This window comes from Atta colombica, unplaced genomic scaffold (genome assembly GCF_001594045.1).
Source record: "Atta colombica isolate Treedump-2 unplaced genomic scaffold, Acol1.0 scaffold126, whole genome shotgun sequence".
Classification (NCBI taxonomy): Eukaryota; Metazoa; Arthropoda; class Insecta; order Hymenoptera; family Formicidae; genus Atta; species Atta colombica.
In genome coordinates this window covers 5,077,178-5,090,612 of record NW_017259213.1, presented here as the reverse complement: position 1 = coordinate 5,090,612, position 13,435 = coordinate 5,077,178, and the positions used below count along the sequence as shown (strand labels likewise).

The following is a 13,435-nucleotide window of genomic DNA, read 5'->3' as shown; positions in this document are numbered from 1 at the left end:
CGCGCATGACTGAATTATTTTGCGAATTGCAACAATCCCGAGGAGGTTATGACGACGACCGGGGCCCAGGTCGATTCCATATGATCTCGTCGTTTTGCTCACGGAACAGATAAAAAACGGCACCGGTGTTTACGATCCTCGGGACAGGCAACGGCAACGACGACGATGTTCGAGGGAGCTATAGCGGCATTTTTGAACCGTCTGCTGGGCAGATACGTGGAGGACCTGGACACAGAGCAATTCAATGTTGGTATTTTCTCTGGGGATACGTGCCTCACCGACCTGAAACTGAAGCCGGAGGCTTTGGTATGATATCTTTCTTTTCTAATAATTCAGAGATAATAAAGAAAAAATTCAAAATATATAATTGAATATGTATGTGCATTCCTGATGAATTGTATTTACAGTATCAACTGGGACTACCTATTAGAGTAGAAATCGGTTTGATAGGAAAAATTATTTTGAAAATACCATGGTCTGGACTTTTTTCGCAACCTATTGTGATATGCATAGAGGTATTGAATAATCTATATATAACCATATTTCACAATAACAAGATTTATAAATATATAAATTAAAGTAATTATGCAAATATTATGCTTTATTTTCTTAAGGATGTATATGTAGTAGCAGTACCTGCATTATCTGGTCCATACGACCCAGAAATACAAAAACGTTTGATGAGAGCTGAAAAAAAGAAGATACTTGATGATCTTAAGGAAGATGAAATATTTAGAGCTGGTAATTAAATATTTTTATTTAGAATCATTTATTATTAAAATGCCTTAGTGAGAAATTTATTTCATATCTGTTAGGATTGAATTTTATATATTAAATTTGTATAAGAAAAAGAGTATATTAAAATTTTATAATTGCAATTGAAAAATAATAGATAATAAATAGCTTTTCAATGTTTGATTTTTACATTTAAATTAATTTATCTAATATTTTTATATAGGTCTACCTCCTCAATTATTTGATGGTCTACTAACATCAGTCACAAAGAACTTTCAAATTACTATAAATAATGTACATATTAGATATGAAGAGAAAATATTGCGCAATTTCCTCTGTGCCTGTGGTATATGTATACAAAGTATATCCATAACGACTACTAACAAGTAATTCTACAATGCATATTGTCACGTTTCTTCCAATTATGTGTATTCAATATTGTTATTAAAAATGTATTGAATTCCAGCAAATGGAAGCCCGGGGTATGTGCTACAAACTCGCAAACGGTGTACCAGCTTGTACGCGCGGAATCGCTCAGTGTATACATGGATCATGACACTGAATCCTGTATAAATATACAGGGTAATTGGGACATGTCCAATCTGTTCGCGTGGAAAATTACGATGCAAAGAGCTCTGCAGACGTTCGGGATGAAGAACAAAGAGTTTCAGTTTTGTATGTTTGAGATATTTCTTTTATTAATTACAGAATATATCTATCGTTATCTTGCTTCAAAAGAGATATTCAATTTCCGCTTTGATTTTAATGAAATGTTAACGAATTGTTTTTGTCATAAGTGTTAAAGCCCTTCACGGCCAAGATTAAAGTTATCATACACAAGGGTACGGAAACGCAAGCTTCACGTATGTTAGTCGATATTGTGCTCCAGGATGTAGCAATGCAATTATCTGAAGCGCAATATGCTACGTTTTGTCATATTTATGATTCTTTGCTTCGTGCAACTATTAACAGGTGAATTTACAATATCTAAAATTTTTTCATTTAACGATATATATATTTTTAATAAATTAACGAAACTAATGATTAAAAAACAATATTTATAGGCCACACGCTAAATATCGTCCTGAGAAAACTGTATATGAGGAACCATCATCTTGGTGGAAATACGCGTATAATTTTGTTTTGAATCATTATATTAAGCCATATACTTGGTCACATATAGCCCAACACAGAAGAAATTACAGAAATTATAAAGAGGCGTGTATCCAATGTTTGCAACGACCAAATGATACAGAATTAAAACTGGATATGCAAAAACATGAAGACAGTTTGACGATATTAAATATAGTGATTGCTAGGGAACATGCTAGACAGGAATTGAGAAACAAGGATATCGAGCGAGAGTGCCAAATTACAACAACGAATCCATCGAAAGATGTTGATGCAGAAGTCATATTACCGGATAATGATCAAGCACAAAATGTAACAGGTCAATGCAACAAAGTTGAAAATCAAAATTCATTACCAGAAGGAACAGAAAACTCACCTGTTTTCAAAATAAAATCGGGAAAGGCATTGAAACAGATTGGTGAGCATTTAAATTGTTCTTTCTTGATATATTAATATTAATTAAAACAAAATTGTTACAAGAAATATTTAAGAAAGATTTGTATTGTTCATCTAAAGAATTTTTTTATTTTTTACAGATTATAAATTAAATTTTACTTTGGCAAATTGTTGTCTGAGCCTCTTAAGAAAAGGCAAAGAAATGTTGATCGTAACTATCACACAATTTCTGACTAGTATCGAGGCACGGCCTACGTTATTAGCTTTCAAGATATCTGTTCGTGCTGAAAGTTTTGTAATTGAAGCTATATCGACTGATGGCGATTTGGTTCCTTTGATTACAGTAGATAATATATTAACAGGTAATAAAAGCCTATTTATCTTTGATCTAAACTACTGCAAAGATACTAACTGTAATTATTATATGTGACAGGGAATGTATCCACATATTTTTTGGCGATCGATTTTGAGAAAAATGGATTGAATATGGATCCTATTTTTGAAGTATCCATAAAGTTGGAAACTATTGAAGTGACTTATCATCACGTAATAATATTTTTATTGCTTTAAATAATATTTTGTCTGTGATTTCTAAATTTTACTTATAGATTGATTTTCAGTTTGCTATAGTGGAAATTATAAATTTTTTCAAATTTAACACCAATTACATTCATGATACGATTCGCGGAGTATACAGACTATGGGATTGCGTCAAAAGAAGATATTTGAACTTTGTGGACGATATCATCTCACAGACACTGAGAATCAGCTTTAAAATAGACATTAAAAGTCCTTATATCATATTTTCCGAATACGGATCAGTTCAAAAGTACATATATTTACTACACACGATTGTAGAATTATTTTTAAAAATGTAAACAAATATACGTTTTACATATTATTTTTTAGAGGTGGGCATATACTTGTTCTGGATCTCGGTAACATAATGTTGCTCAACGAGCTCCAAGCAATGAATTTACAGTTGGAAGATGCTACTCTCATGGAATTGGAAGAATTACTTTATGATAGACTCAATATAGTATTCTCCGGCGCGCAAATTTTATTTTGTCATTCAGGCGACGATTGGCGTTCAGCAAGAAAACGGAGTGACTCGGAGTATCATTTGTTGCCTAAGCTGCAAACAAATGTGACTCTTTCATATAGTATTAGACCTGAATATCGTCAATTACCACGGTAATAATTGCATCGTGCAATCTTTTGTTTATATGTCCGTTTCAAGGTTTCAATATATAATGTTCCACAGGACAAAACTCAATGTACACATCTCAAACGTGAAATTGAATCTATCGGAAAGTAAACTGCGACTGCTGGCATATTACTTGAATAAATTGCTAGTTCTATATGAAAACAATATTGAAAAATATAAAGCTACCTTAAAAAGTTCGATTTCCGAACGAAAATCGAGTATTGTTTTTATTTCAACGAAAGAATTGATGAAAGTACAATCTAGTGTATGCTTGCCGTCCGTCTCAATGATGCATAGTGATTTTAAATCAATCATTAAGGAAGTTATTATCAATAATAATGTATCAAAGCTTGACAGGTAATGATTATATTAACACTCAATTTCAATAAAATAAATATGTGTAGAGTTGGCATTTTATCTTTATGCACCGCAAGTTTTAATGCAAATTCTATACCCGCGATAATTCTAAACTTTCTGATTTTAAAAATAGTTTCGTTGATTTAATTGAAAAAAAATCATTTGAAAATTTGAGATACTGACTTTCCATGACACTTCAAAATTCAAAAAAAAAATTTTTATCGTGAAATTTTATAATTCTCGAAGAGTTTTATAATTTCTGATAGGTTTTAACGATTGTTTCTTTAAGTATTTTTAAATAATTTTTAATCGGAACGCTGGCACCTTATATGTTTAAACCTTTAATGTTATTTTTTTAGTTACATCAATGGAACTATTTTTAATATTTCTATTGCAGTTGTAAGTAGAACTTACATTGAAACTTGTAATGCAAAAAGATGAAATGACAATTTCACACACGCACACATAAAATAATTTTAATTTTGTAATAGGAGTGTCGTCTCTTCAGAAGTTAGTGAAGAGGACTTGGAATTATTATCTAAAACAATTAATTTGTCAGGATTTGACGATAATATATCTCCGTGTAATCACATTAATTTATTACTTCGCTTTGCCGTAGGAGAGGCAAGTATTATTTCATATTAAACATCTATATTTTTATTATACAAACAAAATGTCATTGATAGCGATCTGAAATTTAGTTCTCTGTAAATCTGGAAGATATGGCGGATAATCGAGAACAGCCTTACTTAAATTTGAGATTGCACACCTTGTACTATGAAACAGCCATAATGGAATACGGCGTTGCTGTTCAGTTTGGCATTGGATCGATTTTTCTAATTGATAAGACGAATGCTGGCGTTACCGGATCATATCTAGAACTGATATCCACCGATGAGTCGTATGAAGTCCTGGTTGTGTCGTATCGTAAGGTAATTTATGGAGATATGATATTATGTTTTTCATTTTAAAAATATTGATCAATTTTCTCTTCAGGTTAAATCGAATTGTCCTGATTTTAAATCTCATTTCAAAAATATCGAACGCTCGCTGGTTGTGAATCTGCTAAATATCAACATAAACTTTCATAGATCTGCATTGTTGAAAATGAAAGACTACTGGCATAAATTTCAAACGTAAGTAGAACAATTTTTATATGTGACAAATCTTGATAAATATTTCGGAGAAAATTCTTTTAAATAATATATTTTAAATAATCTTTTAATTTTTTTAACACAAATAAAAAATTCTTTTATTTCAGTGTGTGTCATGGTACCCTCTTATTGAAATACGCCGACAAGATATGCGATAATATTATAAAACGAGAACAAAAGAATATTGATCCACCAATTCCACCAGGTATAAATATACTCTGAATATAAAAAATTAAACATACAAATAACATTAATTTATATTTATTAATTTATATTTTATTACTTTTTTAGGCGCAATTAAACTGAACTATTCAACTAGGCTCAGTTCATTAGTGATACGTTTCTGCGATAAAGATATAGATTTAATGGAAATTAAGATTTTGGGTTTAGAAAATGATTGCATTTACAATGCGAATGAGAGAATGGTGTTGCGTGCACATCTTAGGAGCATACTCGCTGAAGATTTGATTGATGATACGCTTTATTCTAAAGTAATTGAATATATCATCTTTTTCTACTATATAATATACATATTATGTATAAACATATGTATATATATATTTTTTTTAAATTTTTATTTAAAGATCTTGATGACTGATGAAGATAAAGTTTTTGATCTAAAATATGTGAGACACATACCAAGATTATATAAATGCTCTGATATCGATACAAATCAGGATGATGTTATGTCGGATGGCACTTTTAAGCTTTCTATTGGACGAATAAATTGCGTGATTATTTCTAAAATTCTATATGATTTACGGGTATAGTATATTTATGTCTAATGTTTGTATTATTATGATTATTGATATTCATTTTAGTTATCTTTATAGAATTTCATAATACCATTTATGTCTACATATTATACGCGTTTCTTATATTACTTGAAAAATAAATTCGTTGGAGGGATTGAACTATTTAAAAGGAGCGCGACGAAACTGCATATTTTTATTGACATACAAGGGCCTACTTTTTTACTGCCACAGAAGAAAGATGCCCCGAGTCTCTTGGTTTTTGATACAGGTGATAAAAAATTATATCCGAAGTATTTGCACAAATTGCAAATTGAGAGTTTAATTTTTATTAAAATATTTATTTTCAGGCGTATTATCGGTTGAAAATTTTTTTAAGAATAGTGGACAGTCAATACAATCAATCAAAACGACTACTACCGATAGTAATCAATTAATAATTGATAATATTTTGGTAAAGTTGAAATCTATGACTGTATCTAGAGCAATTATGACTCTGACTCGAGATTTAGAAGTCCAGGTAAAATCAAATATTTAATTTAGTTACGACAGTTTTTTAAAATTGAAATAATACCACACATGTAATTTCAGGAACCCATTATCGAACCTATACAAATTCAGTTTGATATCAAGAGAAAAACGGAGTATCGTAGCATTATTGAATTTCAAACTTATGGTTTATTCGATATACAAGGAGTTATTGATATCGTAAATATAAATTTAAGTCAGAGAGATCTTAAATCTCTCATATCAGTGTGGCAAGATAACATTTCTAAGATACTATTGCTTAAGAAAATCGGTGAAAATGAAGATAGAATTTTAACACAAGATTCGCAAAAGAATGCTAACCACGACGATGACGTTATGGTGAAGAAACTGGAAAATTTCTTAACGCACAATGAAACAACATTATGCGAAGTCAATATAAAACTTGCGTTGGAGGGTTGGCAATTAAATTTGTTTATGGATACAGAAGAGGTAAATATTCATTTAAATTGATACTTGCTTGAATATTGATACAGGTTTTTTTATATTATTTTATATTATTTTTTGTATTATATTGTAGGTGTTGAGTTCTCCTGTACGCGATTTAAATCACGGTTTATGCAAGCTGGTCTTTGGAGAAACTATAAATACATGGGACTTTTATAGTGACAAGAGTTTGAAAATGAAATTGTCTTTGCAAAGCTGTTTGTTGCAGGATACTCGTAAGGATTCGGTCGTCGAGAAAAGGTATTGATTGTATATGATTGAATGTTGGATAGAACGTTAATACTATCGAGATTTTTCTATCTAATTTCACTATCACAATTTCATTTTTAGAATAATACAATCGCCGGCGATATCCTTAGAAAAGAATTTGGAATCTTGTATTTCCGTATCAATGTCTCCTATAGTCGATATAACATATAGTCGCACTCAAGCAGAGGAAAAGTGTTTCGATGTTCTTATTCAAGATATACGAATTAATTTATCTGTGCCTTTCTTGATGCACTTGGGACGTTATTTTCTAGATTCCTTACCCGGTGAACAAATAGAGAAAGGAATTATTAATCACGGATATGATAATAATAATCAAATGGTAAATATAAAATTATTTATAAATAATAAGTTTACTAAGAATACTTTTAAAATGCTCTTTCTTATAGACATTTCTCTCTCTCTCTCTCTCTCTCTCTCTCTCTCTCTCTCTCTCTTTCTCATTTTCAAAAATATCTTTTAAATATTAATAATCGAATTAATTTCCCAAATTAATTTGATTTCAATCAAGAACCGGAATACTTTAAACGCAGAAATTGACAAATTAAATCACTCCCAATATTTTAAGGAACAGCCAGGTAGTTTATATGCATATAGATGTTGTAGATAAAAATGATTTTCTCTTATACAATACTATTGTATACATGAAATTTTGTACAATGAAGAAAGCAAAAAATGAATAATTTTAATGTATTTAGGTACTTCAATATCAATTAGAATACAAAAACCAGACATCTTTCTATTCGGTGACTTAGAGAAGAGCAGCACTCACGTAATACGAACGCAAGCGGAAGTGTTTATTGAAAGTAGCAGACACAGTCGATCCTCCTCAGTAGTCTGTACGTTGACCAACGTCAACGCCAAGACTAAAGGACAAGGAAATTATGAATCCCCGTGTTGGTTATTACGTCCCTGTGATATAGAAATTTGTAAAAAGAAGTTATCTTGCGGTAATGAAGACATTACTGTTGCTATAAATAGTATTAATATACATCTATCAGCGGAAGTGATGCATACTTTTATTGACGTAAGTATTATGTAACTTAAATGGGAAATGTATCTGAATGTATCTGATATAGAGCGATAATAGATAATAAAATGATTTTTAATTACCTATAAAATCTGGAGTTTAAAATAAGGTTGTTTTAATATCTCTCATAATTAAGAATCACTGTGTATATCGCTGTATATCACATATTTCCAGATATTTCAAGATTTCTTTGAAGTATTAAAACAGTTAAACATCATTATATCGCTAGATATATATACTATGTCTGAATTGATTGTTATAATATTTATGTTCCAGATATTGAATGAAGCGTCGACTTTCTTGAACAGTATTAATTCGAAAACAGACGATGACGGTAATCAGAACACAAACATGCATAATCTTTGGACACCAAGAAAAGTTTCTAGTATACCATATAAAAAAACTGACGAACGTAAGCATTTCGTATAAATCACAGGCGTATTCTATTTGAATTCCTGTTTATATTTTTTAAATAAATTTGTATTTTTATTTTTCGCATTATTTAGGTAACAGAGAATTATATTGTCGCCGCAACGATCAAGTAACATTCAATTTGAGACCTGTGCTAATATGTTTATTGCTGGAAATGGAGTATGTCGTAGGAAGATTTCCAGTAATGAGAATGGAAACTGTCATTACTGCTACCATTAATGATTGGCGCAACAATTTTCATCTTGAATCCAATGTGAAACTTCACGCGTTCTGTTACAATAGAGCTCGTCAGAATTGGGAACCTTTCATTGAATTTTACACGAAAGATGACATAGATTATAGACCATGGGAATTCACAATCAAGGTTCTAATATTATCTGCACTATATATTTTTAATTATTTATTAACACAGTTTTGACCCATAATTTAATTTCTTTAGATATATCGAGGCGAAGCGAATATGATTAATTCTGATTGGACGGATCCTTGCCATCACATAAAGCAAGATCCACTAAAAGAGAGAAAAAAAGATACGCAATACAATAGGGAGGATATGACAGATATGACATTTATTGGACCTGATGTTGATATGATTTCAATTATAAGAAAAGGTAGTTATTTATCTATCAGTTACATGGAAGTGTTATTTAATATATCGAATTATTTAGTAAATATATCTTTTTAATAAACAGAACCTGAAACTTATGATACATACGAGGATGAATCTGACACGGATGATGATGAGAATGATACAAAATTAACAAAAATTTCAAATTATTTATTTAATAGTACCAGTGATGGCGAAGAAAGCGATTCTGACGATTCAAGTACAAATGAGGATGAGGAATTTGAATTAATACTGGATTGCAATCCTGAATGTTGTACGTAAATTCGAGATCTCGTGCAAACATATTAAACATTAATGCTAACGTTTTAATTTATATTTTTCGCATAGGCAATCCTGTCGCACATGTACCGACAAAAATGAATCTCACCGCACCATATATCATCATGTATTCGGAGAACAAAGTTAATATTACTATAACGCAAGACATGATTGCAACATGGAATGCAATTTCAAACGCGTTTACACAAGCGAGGAGTGGAATTCCATTTGTACCCACTAATACGCGGGAATTAACTATGTTAAACGACATAGGTCACGCAAGTCGAGTTGAACTGCTTGTTCAAGAGCAAGTGGATGGGAATAACGATATGCGTGTCGTAACTGCATATAATTTTCATGACGGAAGTTCACCAGTCAGTGTGCCTAGCAGTCCTGAGAACGAACAGGCGGATCTCACGAGTCCCCTATGGGCCGGTAAGGAAACCACTACGATCATATCGGAGTGTAAAGCTTTCCCCATCGACTCACCAGTACATATCTATAAATCGATAACCGATGAACTTCTTCGTATCATCTTTGAAGGTAACTTTTGTAAATATATTTCAAAGGTAATTAAATATACAAAATAGATATTTATCTTTTTATCCTTAATGCAGGATTCGAAGACGTGTTAGTGTATTGCCCGAAGAAAGAAACGCGTAATCTTGTAGCACTTCGTCCTGTGAGACATGATGTTCGTTATTACTTGGTGATAGAGGCATCCATAAATAATTTTTTGCATCGTACAATTTGCGTGCGATCTCCATTACAGGTAATGCGATCTCTTATCTATTCGTTTATCATTGCTTTTATCTTTCGCTAATCGAGAGAATATTTCAGTTTCGAAACGAAACCTCATACACCTTGGGACTTTATTACAAGAAAGCGATGATAGACAAATTGAATCTGACGCTAACCGGTGAAACTACAAATCCTTTCGATGATAATGTGAGAATGGCGATCATAGAACCTGACGCAACATATAATATTCCTTTATATATCGCTTATCATTGCCCAATACACGTTCTTCCTGCATATCTAGAGTGCGTAAAATATGAAATTACGATTACAATGTGGATTTTTAAAAGATTGTATTGAGTTGTCCAGAAAGTTCGTGCCGACTAAAATTTAACTTTTAGTATACATATATTAAATTAAAATTTTCTGCGTTTCAATTTTCCTTCAACATCGGTACGAACTTTCCGGACAACCCAATAGAATAAAATAAATAAATATATTAACGAATGTATTATTTATAGGAAATATCAAGTCAGTGAAGAAGGAATTTATTGGAAAGATTTGAGGGGTACAGCAAATGCATTTAAGGATGTATGCTGCGAAGCGAAAGGCGATAATAATCGTAATGTATTCTGTGTCAGAGCGATATGCACGGAACTCCCATTAACGACTCGTCCCTCAGGTTGTCAAGTACCGAATTACTTGATAAATATCGTTCCACCTATTATTTTCAATAATCAGTTACCTTTTGTCATCGATGTCAATATACCTGGCATCAATTACGAGGTGAAAATTGAACCCGGGGAGAAAATAAACATGTATTCTTTAAATCATGGCAATAACGTACAGTTTGTTTTCAAGGTACGTACAATTATCGTTCGAAAGAAACTATTATATATAAATATATTTTTGCTGCATCCTTTTAATTACACATTTTAATTACACCGTCTCAATAACTTTGTATAGATACACAACTATTTAGGCATGTCTTGGATGGGTGCGGTAAAACTAAATATGAATCTGGAGCGCAAATTTGTGTTAATGTCTACAGATAGCGAGTCAGACTTAATGAAGCCTTTTCTGCTGTGCTTAGAATTATGCAAAATTCTCAGTTGGAACATTATTATACAATCACAATATTGGATAATAAATAAATCTGGCTTACCGTTGTTTATCCAGGTAAATCAAACGACAACAAAGACTCCTACGATAAACATATGATTTACTAATAACATTTTTTTTTCTTTTAGGATTGTCATTCTCATATAACATATGAGATGCCGGAGGAGGAGTTAATGGTATTCTCTCAAAAGAACAATAAGAAGAGTATGGTACGATTAAGAGCACATCAATCTGAATGGTCAATGCCATTTGGACTGGACGGGATTACATCGATGTCATTGATCATATGTCGCGATATCGAACGCGGACGAAAGTATCAGATTTTAACAGAGATAGAGAGCTCACGTTTATCACCGATCTTCACAAAGATCATAACATTTCTACCATACTTTTTCATCTGCAACAAAACCAAGAAAGCCTTGAGATTCATGGAAGAGAATGAAGAGGCCGATCTTTGGAACGACCTCTTGCCCGGGCAAGAAATGTCATTCTGGCCCGCCACTGAATCTATGAAGATGAAAATAAAGTGGAGAAATAGCCAATTGGTTTCGCAACACTTTGATATTACGCATGCGGGCAAAACTGTGCTGAGAATGGATAATGGGGTAAGATAGAGACATGTGATCGCTAGTTATGAAACGAGTTATAAACTTTATGAAGAATTTTATTTAATTAATGTTATATTGTGTAACTTAAAAGTTTTTTACAAAGACTTCATAATTCATAGTCGGCACTGTGCGTGGAGATCGAAGGCGGCGTCAGTACTCCGTATCGTACAACATTCCGAAGATATATCACTGGCGATATACCAGTGAGAGTGGATAATCTCTGCGACAAATTATTTCTGAAGCTGAATCAAATTAATTTAGGCCAAGTCGCATTGCTCAAACCATTTCAAAGTTTGTTATATACATGGGACGATCCTACTCAAACTAGAGAATTGATCTGGAATGTTTACAGTAATAATGCAATTGGTTACAGAGCACAATTCGAGACGGTAATAGAAAAAAATATCTCTTAGTATTAACTTTTCCAATATATAGTTTTCCAATATATATTTTTGAACTATAGTTTTCAATATATATTTTTGAACTTATATATTTTACAGTATATATTTTTGAAATTTTCCGACTTGCATTCTTTGAAGTCTCCCGTAGGAAAAGGTCAATTTCTCACTCTAGTTTTAGAAAAATTTTTACTTTCTCTGTGCAAACTTATTGCTTGATAGTTGCTTATGTCTGCTTTTAGGATGGTTGCGGACAAGAAAAAGTATCTTTCATAACCATCGAACGACGGCACAGTGCGTCTTATTCTTCCATTACTCCCAAGTCGCTAGCGAATACGAAGTCATGGTCGGAGGATACGAGTGGAAGTGTCAATCACGTTCCTAGCGCGGAATCCGAGGCGAAGTCGCAAATGTCGGAGCATATGCACCAAGGTGAAGCAATGGTTTACTGGGTGAGCTATATGGAAGGTGAGCAACGCGTGATGCTGTTCACACAGCACGAGAGCGTGTACCTTAAAGCGAAGAGCATTATTGATCCTGAGGCGAGCAAAAGAGAAATATTCTTATCAATTGCAGCTATTGGAATAAGTGTTGTAAGTAAAGAGTAATTGCTTGTTTCGTATTGCTTGTTTCGGATGTAATCAATTGAAGATTAATTTTTTTTTGTAGGTTGTACATGAATCCAATCCTCATAACACCAGACGGGAGTTATTGTACGCTAGTGTGATCGACTCAGCCGCGCATTGGGAACTTTACTTCAGCAAACGATGGAGGAATTTATCACTGGAGCTGAGCGCTTGGTTAGAAAATAAATACACGAATTCCGCGAAGACGGCACAGCTTGAGAATTTCATTGACGTACGTCTAATGTTAATTTTCAAAACTATATTACAAATGTAATTGCATTCATTATATAGAACTTATCAACTTTGATAGTTACATAAATTCTGTTCGGTTTTACATTTAATAAAAGTGTTATTCATTATACAAACATCTTGAATAATAAATATTAAATGTAAAATATACATTGCTAGGTCAGTACAGCAGAAAATATTTTCTTATATTGTGAACTATGAATATTTCTTTTGCTTATTACATAGCGAACATCCGTCTCTAATAGAATTTTCCAAATCTTTTGTAGGTTGACTTCACAAAAATGCAAATGACCAAACCATTCTTTGGCAAGTTGCGAAGAACGTATTCGCCAGGTATCTGGTTACATTGTAGAG

General features: G+C 32.2%; 1 protein-coding gene across 1 annotated transcript in view; it reads left to right on the top strand.

The window, feature by feature from the left end:
* Positions 1-13,435, top strand: part of LOC108695183 (vacuolar protein sorting-associated protein 13C-like) — a 16,578-nt gene continuing 3,143 nt past the window's right edge. The window contains exons 1-39 of the mRNA XM_018204943.1: positions 1-306; positions 408-515; positions 615-741; positions 959-1,121; positions 1,202-1,410; positions 1,533-1,707; positions 1,800-2,284; positions 2,403-2,624; positions 2,696-2,808; positions 2,883-3,091; positions 3,172-3,456; positions 3,527-3,826; positions 4,318-4,450; positions 4,528-4,758; positions 4,823-4,962; positions 5,088-5,185; positions 5,272-5,471; positions 5,565-5,744; positions 5,814-6,003; positions 6,083-6,252; positions 6,324-6,710; positions 6,799-6,965; positions 7,056-7,314; positions 7,504-7,570; positions 7,691-8,019; positions 8,299-8,434; positions 8,529-8,818; positions 8,894-9,065; positions 9,147-9,335; positions 9,410-9,883; positions 9,958-10,112; positions 10,181-10,383; positions 10,600-10,939; positions 11,045-11,257; positions 11,329-11,805; positions 11,928-12,197; positions 12,449-12,799; positions 12,876-13,064; positions 13,348-13,434. Coding sequence (XP_018060432.1) covers positions 166-306; positions 408-515; positions 615-741; positions 959-1,121; positions 1,202-1,410; positions 1,533-1,707; positions 1,800-2,284; positions 2,403-2,624; positions 2,696-2,808; positions 2,883-3,091; positions 3,172-3,456; positions 3,527-3,826; positions 4,318-4,450; positions 4,528-4,758; positions 4,823-4,962; positions 5,088-5,185; positions 5,272-5,471; positions 5,565-5,744; positions 5,814-6,003; positions 6,083-6,252; positions 6,324-6,710; positions 6,799-6,965; positions 7,056-7,314; positions 7,504-7,570; positions 7,691-8,019; positions 8,299-8,434; positions 8,529-8,818; positions 8,894-9,065; positions 9,147-9,335; positions 9,410-9,883; positions 9,958-10,112; positions 10,181-10,383; positions 10,600-10,939; positions 11,045-11,257; positions 11,329-11,805; positions 11,928-12,197; positions 12,449-12,799; positions 12,876-13,064; positions 13,348-13,434 — 8,634 coding nt within the window. The 5' untranslated portion in view covers positions 1-165. The remainder of the gene's footprint in view (positions 307-407; positions 516-614; positions 742-958; positions 1,122-1,201; positions 1,411-1,532; positions 1,708-1,799; positions 2,285-2,402; positions 2,625-2,695; positions 2,809-2,882; positions 3,092-3,171; positions 3,457-3,526; positions 3,827-4,317; positions 4,451-4,527; positions 4,759-4,822; positions 4,963-5,087; positions 5,186-5,271; positions 5,472-5,564; positions 5,745-5,813; positions 6,004-6,082; positions 6,253-6,323; positions 6,711-6,798; positions 6,966-7,055; positions 7,315-7,503; positions 7,571-7,690; positions 8,020-8,298; positions 8,435-8,528; positions 8,819-8,893; positions 9,066-9,146; positions 9,336-9,409; positions 9,884-9,957; positions 10,113-10,180; positions 10,384-10,599; positions 10,940-11,044; positions 11,258-11,328; positions 11,806-11,927; positions 12,198-12,448; positions 12,800-12,875; positions 13,065-13,347; position 13,435) is intronic.